This window comes from Palaemon carinicauda, chromosome 33, assembly GCF_036898095.1.
Source record: "Palaemon carinicauda isolate YSFRI2023 chromosome 33, ASM3689809v2, whole genome shotgun sequence".
NCBI lineage: Eukaryota > Metazoa > Arthropoda > Malacostraca > Decapoda > Palaemonidae > Palaemon > Palaemon carinicauda.
In genome coordinates, this window is record NC_090757.1 from 17612072 (window position 1) to 17622071 (window position 10000).

Below are 10000 nucleotides of genomic sequence, written 5' to 3' on the forward strand. Positions count from 1 at the left end.
GGAAGTTAACAGGTTGAAATATAGCACACACGTCAGGAGGTGTGTGTATGTGTGTGTGTGTGTGTGTGTGTGTGTGTGTGTGTGTGTGAGGGTTGGGGGTGGTATTAGTTTAGACAGATGAAGAGGGGTTAGAAAGTCAGGGAAATATTCAAACACATTTCTCTGAAATCTTTGATACGATTAAGTCAAATAAAATAGTGTGAATGATATTCCATCGTCCGTCCGTTTCTTTATGAGATTGACAAAAACATCCTCAATACTTTAATGAAAATAACTTTAATTGATATATTTACCATCTAATGTCAGTGAGATTTCATCGCCCATAAGTTTCTTTCTGAGATTGATGAAAACATCATCAATACTTTCATGAAAATAAGTTTAATTGATACATTTAATATCTTATGTCAGTGATATTCTATCACCCATAAGTTTCTTTATGAGATTGATGAAAACATCGTCAATACTTTCATGAAAATAAGTTTAATTGATACGTTTACTATCTAATGTCAGTGAGATTTCATCGCCCATAAGTTTCTTTCTGAGATTGATGAAAACATCATCAATACTTTCATGAAAATAACTTTAATTGATACATTTAATATCTTATGTCAGTGATATTCTATCGCCCATAAGTTTCTTTATGAGATTGATGAAAACATCGTTAATGCTTTCATGAAAATAAGTTTAATTAATACGTTTACTATCTAATGTCAGTGAGATCTCATCGCCCATAAGTTTCTTTATGATATTGATGAAAACATCTTTAATACTTTCATGAAAATAACTTTAATTGATACATTTAATATCTTATGTCAGTGATATTCTATCGCCCATAAGTTTCTTTTTGAGATTGATGAAAACATCATCAATACTTTCATGAAAATAATTTTAATTGATACATTCAATATCTTATGTGAGTGATATTCTATCGCCCATAAGTTTCTTTCTAAGATTGATGAAAAAATCGTTAATACTTTCATGAAAATAGGTTTAATTGATACATTTACTATCTAATGTCAGTGATATTTCATCGCCCATAAGTTTCTTTCTAAGATTGATGGAAACATCGTTAATGCTTTCATGAAAATAAGTTTAATTGATACGTTTACTATCATATGTCAGTGGGATTTCATCGCCCATAAGTTTCTTTATGAGATTGATGAAAACATCATCAATACTTTCATGAAAATAACTAATTGATACATTAAATATCTTATGTCGGTGATATTCCATCGCCCATAAGTTTCTCTGAAATTGATGGACAAAAATGCCTCAAAATCTATAAAGTAACTTTATTTTCTATCTTGATTGGATGCTTTAAATGGTGTACAAATAGAATTAATTATATCCAAGATAATAATGGCAACGTTGATCGGTGAATTAAGTCGTTTGTTTAAATCTACCTATACACTGCCTTAAAAAAAATAAACGCCTTGATAAAATAACTTCAATTCATACATTTACTATCTTAATTGGGTACTTTTCATGGTGTACAACTAGAATTAATAATATCCAAGATAATAATGGCAACGTTGATCGGTGAGTTAAGTCGTTTGTTTTAATCTACCTATATACCACACCTCTTCAACCTATACTTGGAATGGGTTATGAGAATGGCACTTGGAGATTATGAGGGTGGCATAGATATAGGAGGGACAAAAATATCTAACATGAGGTATGCAGATGACATAGTGCTTTTAGCAGAAACTAAGGAGGAACTACAGAGAGTATTGAGAATGGTGGAGGAGCAGTGCAGTAGGTATGAATTAGTGATAAATAGAGAGAAAACCAAAAGTATGAAAATTGGACGCCAGAGAGAGGCCTTAGAAATACAGCTATCAGAGGGAGAAGTGGAACAAGTCAATGAGTTTAAATATTTGGGAGTGTTTTTCACAGCAGATGGAAAGATGGAAAGAGCAATTCAAGACCGAATCTCAAGTGGCCAGAAAGCATTTGGAAGGCTAAGAAGAATTTGGAAAGATAGAAATATATCCATTAAGTTGAAAATTAGGCTATTAAGAGCAATAGTAATCCCCACAGTGATATACGGTGCTGAATGCTGGATACTGAAGAAGAGAGAAGAGAAAAAGTTATTAGCCTTTGAAATGAAATGTCTGAGAAGAATCTGTGGTGTAAGATGGGAGGACAGAATTACGAACGAGAGAGTGAGAGAAATGGCTGGTGTTGAGGACACAATTCTGATTAGAGTGGAAGATATTCAGAGGAGATGGTTTGGGCATGTACAGAGGATGGAACAGGACAGATGGCCAAAGATAGTGCTGCATGGTCAAGTGGCCGGAAATAGACCGAGAGGACGACCAAGAGATACATGGGTGAAAACCTTCAAGAGAGCAAATAGAGGCGAGACATTTCAGCAGCTGGCACAGATGGCATTGGATAGGAGTCTGTGGAGAGAATGGCGATATCAGATGCAGGACCCAACCCGGAGAATTCCGGACGGGATTTAGTGAGTGAGTGATATACTACCTTAAAAAAAAGATAAACGCCTTGATAGAAATAACTTCAATTCATACATTTACTATCTTAATTGGGTACTTTTAATGGTATACAGTTCGAATTGATTATATCCAAGACAACAATGGCAAGGGTGAGTGAAATCATGTTTATATAAATCTATCCAAACGATGCCTTTAAAAAATCTTCAATTGATAGAAATAACTTTAATTCATACATTTATTATCTTAATTGGGTACTTTCAATGGTATACAGTTCGAATTAATTATATACAAGATAACAGTGGCAAGGGTGAGTGAAGTCATGTTTATTTAAATCTACCTAAACGCTACCATAAACTTCAGCCATAATCTTTTTATACAAACTTTGTAAATTTGTTATTGTTGCCACTAAACTCGATTTCACTCCTTTTTTTATACAGTGATATGTCGAAGAGGAAACATTTACCAAAGTTACAGTGGACCTGGAAGTGCCACTTCTATAAAGATAATTAGATTGTTTAAGTGGTTGGCAACGACACTCCAGCCTTGCAACTGTGATGTTGAGCAAATTATTATTATTATTATTATTATTATTATTATTATTATTACTAGTCAAGCTACAACCATAGTTGGAAAAGCAAGATGCTATAAGCCCAAGGGCTACAACAGGGAAAAATAACCCAGTGAGGGAAGGAAATAAGTAAATGAATAAATGACGAGAACAAATTAACAATAGATCATTCTAAAAACAGTAACAACGTCAAAACAGATATGTCATATGTAAACTATGAAAAGACTATAAATAAGTGGGAAGGAATAGGTAATTGCAGTTTTATTATGAATGCAGACCAATATATACTTGTGCATTTTCGTTTGTTGGTTTGTGTAAGGTAAGTTCAAATCTGATAAAGAAAATGCAATAAGGTTATCATTTTTTTTTGGGGGGTACGCGTTACATATCTCTCAACCTGCGTATTATGCGTTATTATATATCACTATTGTACGCAACCCGTCAAAAAGAACGGCTATATATTTAGATATGCACGCACACGCACCCTTCTTTCACCACACTAGGGTATGAGTAATCCCTCCCCCTACCCTAGTGACGGCGAGAGCTGGGCGTGTCCGGAAATTTATATATATATTTTACATATATATATATATATATATATATATATATATATATATATATATATATATATATATGTTTATATATATACATACATACATATATATATATATATATATATATATATATATATATATATATATATATATATATATATATATGTTTATATATATATATATACATATATATATATAAATATATATATATATATATATATATATATATTATATATATATATATATATATATATATATATATATATATATATATATATATATACTGTATATATCCGGGCACTTCCTCTTTATATACAATATAGGGGAGACTATTTTATGAGATTCCATCTAATGAATTTACTTGTATTTTTATGTAACTAATTTCTTTCTCAAAAGAAAAACACGAGTGTTATGTTTACAATGTAATGAAAAGTGAATAAAATTCAATATTAAATGTATTGCAAATTTGCAAAAGGAGCTTGATAATTTGTTGACAAGGTTTCACCTCTATATTTCCATCTGTTCAAAAGAAAGTTTGTTTGTTGATTCATATTCAATTTCTGTTTGCGAATACCTCTGGATTTTTGTTAAACAACGAATCAGGTCTGTTTGAGGATTATGATTTGTATAAATATTTTTAACAGAATTTGTTTGGCTACTTATAGTGTTTCATATACGTATTAGAAGCTTGGAATATTGTTATTGATGGAATATGATTTTTTTCCTAGTGGAATTTGAAGTGATTTCGAAGGTAATCTATTGTTCAATTATATATATATATATATATATATATATATATATATATATATATATATATATATATATATATATATATATATATATATATATATATATATGTAATACCAGTTACTATCGAATGTCGAATATAAAGGAAAGAAGTAGTTTTATAACTAAGAATAAATTATACCTGTTCATAACTTAACTATAAGAAATTATTCTGCGGAAAGAAGCAAAAAATTACAGTATTTTTTTTTTCTTCTAAATACACTTCTTTTTCATAGCACCATTCCTATTATCATCAACACCATCTCAGTGAAGTGTACTTTTATATAAAATTATACGATCAAATATAAAAGATTATCTCAGCCAATGCAGAAAAACAGAAAGAAAATAAAACCTTGAATGTTGGGACTCGAAGAGGATATAAACTCGAGAAAATCTTTTACGTTTTTCGGCTTCGTTATTGACAAGCTCCCCAAAAATCAAGAACTGAATTGGAAATTTAGTGCCCATTCAGAAAAGGTCATACTATCTCTCTCTCTCTCTCTCTCTCTCTCTCTCTCTCTCTCTCTCTCTCTCTCTCTCTCTAAAAAGTAATAAAAATTGTTCTTCATCCAGAAACCAGCATTTGAATATCGGAGAAGATTTTGAACTAATACATGACCTGATTCTATTGGAAACTTTCCTACCTAGCTATCTGCATGGTAGGGAGATCGAGTCCCGTTCAAACTCGATAGTTTCTTGTAGTGACTGCAACCTCACCTTTCTTGGGAGCTAGGGATGGAGGGTTTGGAGGATCCTGTAGGTCTACCTACTGAGTTATCAGTTGCCATTTTCTTGCCCTCCCTGGTCCTAGCTTGCGTGGAGAGGGGTCTTGTCTGCTAATCATATGTATATATGGTCAGTCTCTAGGGCAGTGTCAATGTCCATTGCCTCTGCCATTCATGAGCGGCCTTTAAACCTTTAAATAGCTTCGTTAAAATTACTGCTTTCTTTTGCTTTCGAAACACGAAGAAATCTCTTATTACCTGCTAAGTCATCAGCAGTCATTGTCTGGCCCTCCCTGGTCGCCTTCGAGGGAATTGGCAATGTGGCTGGCTTCTGCCATTCATGAGTGGCCTTTAAACCTTTTAAATAGCTTCGTTAGAATTACTGTTTCCTTTTGCCTTCGCAACACAAAGAAATCTCCTTTCCTAATGAGTCATCAGCAGCCATTGTCTGGCCATCGCTGGTCCTAGCTTGTGTGCAGAGGGGTCTTGGGTGCTAATCATATGGATATATGACCAGTCTCTAGGGCATTGCCCTGCAAGGGCATGTCACAGTGCCTTTCCTCTGCCTTTCATGAGGGCCTTTATATCCTTTAAATTCCTGCTTTAGAAATACGTTTTTCCTTCCGTCTTCGAAACTAGAAAATCTCATTACGATTTTTTTTTTTGCAAGCTGTTCGTCAACCCAATTACGAAATTGAGTCAATTTTGTCCTGTTCGTTCCCTCAGAACACCGAGTTTGTTCTTGAGAACCTCCTTCTTCTGTTCCCCTCCATCACGAAAACTAAATCTATGAAGCAATTCATCCAATCAAGAGCAGGTCCCCCACGCCATTTCTCGATCCTCTGTCTCCCTCTTTGTCACAGCGTTCATTTCTCTTTTTCTTTTTCTCTTTCTTCTTTGTCCATGTACCGTTTAAACCAATATTCCCTTACTTAAAGGAGACAATCCATCCTTCCCCTTTTTCCTCCTCCTGCTTCCCCTCCACCCTTCTCTTCCTCCTGTTCCTGCTCTTGTTTCTACTTCTCCTCCTTCTCCTCCTTCCTTTCCGCCTTCTCCTTCGCCTTCTCCTCCATCCTTCCCTTCCTCCCCCTCCCTCTCATGCCCTTGCTAAATCTCCTCCATCCTTCCATTCCTCTTCACCCAGATCCTGCTCTTGCTCCTCCTCTTTTATCCTTCCATTCCTCCTCCTCCCGCTCCTGTTCTTCCTCCTCCTCCCGCTCCTGTTCTTCCTCCTCCTCCCGCTCCTGTTCTTCCTCCTCCTCCCGCTCCTGTTCTTCTTCCTCCTCCTCTATCCTTCCCTTTATCTTCCTCCCGCTCCTGTTATACCTCCTCCTCCTCCTCTATCCGTTCCTTCCTCCTTTTCTGCTTCTGCTCTTCCTCCTCCTCTTGTATCGCTCCCTTTCTCTTCCACCCGCTCCTGCTCTACCTCCTCCACCTCTATCTTTTCCTTCCTCCTCCTCCCGCTCCTGCTCTTCCTCCTCTTTTATCCTTCCTTTCCTCCTCCTTCCGCTCCTTCTCTTGCTCCTCCTCCTCCATCCTTCCCTTCCTCCTCCTCCCGCGCTTGCTCCTCCATCTTTCCCTTCCTCCTCCTCCCGCTCTTGCTCCTCCATCCTTCCCTTCCTCCAACTCCCGCTCTTGCTCCTCCATCATTCCCTTCCTCCTCCTCCTCCTCCTCCTCCTCCTCCTCCCACTTCTGCTCCTGCTCTTGTTCCTTCTCCATCCTTCCCTTCCTCCTCCTCCTGCTCTTGCTCCTCCATCCTTCCCTTCCTTCTGCTCCTCTTCCCACTCCTGCTCCTGCCCTTGCTCCCCCTTCTCCATCCTTCCCTTCCTCCTCCTCCTGCCCCTGCTTTTGCTCCTCATTCTTCATCCTTCCCTTCCTTCTCCTCCCGCTCCTCCTCCTATATCCCTTCCCCCCCCTCCTTCTCCCGCTCAGGTTCTTGCTCCTCATTCTCCTCCTCCCGTTCCTTTCTTTTGATCCTCATTCTTCATCCTTTCCCTCCTCCTCCTCCCGCTATTGCTCTTGCTCCTCATCCTCTATCCTTCCCCTCCTCCTCCTCCTGCTTCTGCTCTTGCTACTCATCTTCCATCCTTCTTTTCCTCCTCATCCCGTTCCTGCTCTTACTCCTCTTCCTCCATCCTTCCTTTCCTCCTCCTCCTCCCACTGCTGCTTATGATCCTAATCCTCCATCCTTCCTTTACTCCGGCTCATGATACTTATCTTCCATCCTTCCCTTCATCCTCCTACCGTTCGTGCTCTTGCTCCTCATCCTCCATCCTTCCTTACCTCTTCATCCCGCTCCTGCTCTCCCTCCTCATCCCTCACCGCTCCTTTCCTCCTCCCGCTCCTGCTCTCCCTCTTCATCCCCCACCGGTCCTTTCCTCCTCCCGCTCCTGCTCTTACTCTTCATCCTGCAAACTTCCCTTACTCATCTTCCCGCTCCAGCTTATGATACTGATCCTTCATCCTTCCTTTCCTCCGGCTCTTGATCCTGATCATCCATCCTTCACTTCCTCCTCCTCCCGCTCCTGGTCTCGCTCCACATTGTTCATCTATCCCTTCCTCCTCCTCCCGCTCCTAGTCTCGCTCCCCATTGTTCATCTATCCCTTCCTCCTCCTCCCGCTCCTGGTCTCGCTCCACATTGTTCATTTATCCCTTCCTCCTCCTCCCTTTCCTGCTCTTGCTCCTCATTCTTTATCCTTCCTTCCCTCCTCTTCTTGCTCCTGCTCTGGCTCCTCATCCTCTATCCTTCCTTTCCTCCTGCTTCCGCTCCTGCTCTTGCTCCTCCTCCTCCCGGTCCTACTCTTGCTCTTCATCATCCATCCTTCCCTTCCTCCTCCTCTTGAACCTTATGATCCTGATCCTTCATCCATCCTTTCCTCTGGCTCATAATCCTGATCCTTCATCCTTCCCATCCTCCTCCTCCCGCTCCTGCTCTTGATCCTCACCCTCCATCTTTCCGTTTCCCCTCCTCCTCCTCCTCTTCCTTCTCCATCCTCCTTCTCCAGCTTCTGCTCTTGCTCCTCATCCTCCATCCTTCCTTTCCTCCTCCTCCCGCTACTGCTTTTGCTCCTCATCCTCCATCCCTCCCTTCCTCCTCCTCCCGCTCCTGCTCTCGCTTCTCGTCCTCCATTCTTCCCTTCCTACTCCTCCAGCTCCTGTTCTCGCTTCTTGCCCTCCATCATTCCCTTCCTCCTGCTCCTGCTCATTCTCCATCCTTCCCTTCCTCCTCCTCCCGCTCCTGTTCTCACTTCTCGTCTCCCACCATTCCCTTCCTCCTCCCTCTCCTGCGCTCACTTCTCGTCTCCCATCATTCCCTTCCTCCTGCTCCTGCTCTTGCTCATTCTCCATCCTTCCCTTCCTCCTCCCTCTCCTGCGCTCACTTCTCGTCTCCCATCATTCCCTTCCTCCTGCTCCTGCTCTTGCTCATTCTCCATCCTTCCCTTCCTCCTCCTCCAGCTCCTGTTCTCGCTTCTCGCCCTCCATCATTACATTCCTTCTGCTCCTGCTCATTATCCATCCTTCCCTTTCTCCTCCTCCCGCTCCTGCTCTCACTTCTCGTCTCCCATCATTCCCTTCCTCCTGGTCCTGCTCTTGCTCATTCTCCATCCTTCCCTTCCTCCTCCCTCTCCTGCGCTCACTTCTCGTCTCCCATCATTCCCTTCCTCCTGCTCCTGCTCTTGCTCATTCTCCATCCTTCCCTTCCTCCTCCTCCAGCTCCTGTTCTCGCTTCTCGCCCTCCATCATTACATTCCTTCTGCTCCTGCTCATTATCCATCCTTCCCTTTCTCCTCCTCCCGCTCCTGCTCTCACTTCTCGTCTCCCATCATTCCCTTCCTCCTGGTCCTGCTCTTGCTCATTCTCCATCCTTCCCTTCCTCCTCCCTCTCCTGCGCTCACTTCTCGTCTCCCATCATTCCCTTCCTCCTGCTCCTGCTCTTGCTCATTCTCCATCCTTCCCTTCCTCCTCCCTCTCCTGCGCTCACTTCTCGTCTCCCATCATTCCCTTCCTCCTGCTCCTGCTCTTGCTCATTCTCCATCCTTCCCTTCCTCCTCCCTCTCCTGCGCTCACTTCTCGTCTCCCATCATTCCCTTCCTCCTGCTCCTGCTCTTGCTCATTCTCCATCCTTCCCTTCCTCCTCCCTCTCCTGCGCTCACTTCTCGTCTCCCATCATTCCCTTCCTCCTGCTCCTGCTCTTGCTCATTCTCCATCCTTCCCTTCCTCCTCCTCCAGCTCCTGTTCTCGCTTCTCGCCCTCCATCATTACATTCCTTCTGCTTCTGCTCATTATCCATCCTTCCCTTTCTCCTCCTCCCGCTCCTGCTCTCACTTCTTGTCTCCCATCATTCCCTTCCTCCTGGTCCTGCTCCTGCTGTTGCTCATTCTCCATCCTTCCCATCCTACTCCCGCTCCTGTTCTCACTTCTCGTCTCCCATCATTCCCTTCCTCCTGGTCCTACTTCTGCTCTTGCTCATTCTCCATCCTTCCCTTCCTCTTCCTCTCGCTCCTGCTCTTGCTCCTCATCTTCCATTCTTCCTTTCCTCCTCCTCCCGCTCTGGCTCTCGCTCCTCATCCTCCATCCTTCCCTTCCTCTTCCCCCCACTCCTGTTCTTTCTCCTACTCTTCCATCCTTCCCTTCCTTTTCCTGCTCCTACTCCTTCCCCTATTTCTGCGCCTTCTCCTCCTCCTGCTCTTGTTCCTGCTCCTCTGATGCGGCATTGGCCAAACCCACTTGGGCCACCAAAAGCCACATTTATCCGACTGAGGTCAGTGAGGCTCTTAAGTAATCATCTCCTTGAGTCCCATCATTGTTCCTTCGCCCATGAAGGGAATCCTCATTTTCGTTCTTGGTTAAGGCCTTCTCTTGATCCTCCTTTCTCTATTATCATTGAATTTTTCATTTTTTACTC

General features: G+C 41.7%; 1 protein-coding gene across 1 annotated transcript in view; it reads left to right on the forward strand.

Annotated features, from left to right (window-relative positions):
• Window positions 1-7299: 7299 nt before the first annotated feature.
• The window catches only part of LOC137626108 (helicase SRCAP-like), a 3878-nt gene continuing 1177 nt past the window's right edge, over window positions 7300-10000 (forward strand). Inside the window, exons 1-2 of the mRNA XM_068357185.1 lie at window positions 7300-7503; window positions 8100-9856. Of these exons, the coding sequence (XP_068213286.1) occupies window positions 7300-7503; window positions 8100-9856 (1961 nt within the window). The remainder of the gene's footprint in view (window positions 7504-8099; window positions 9857-10000) is intronic.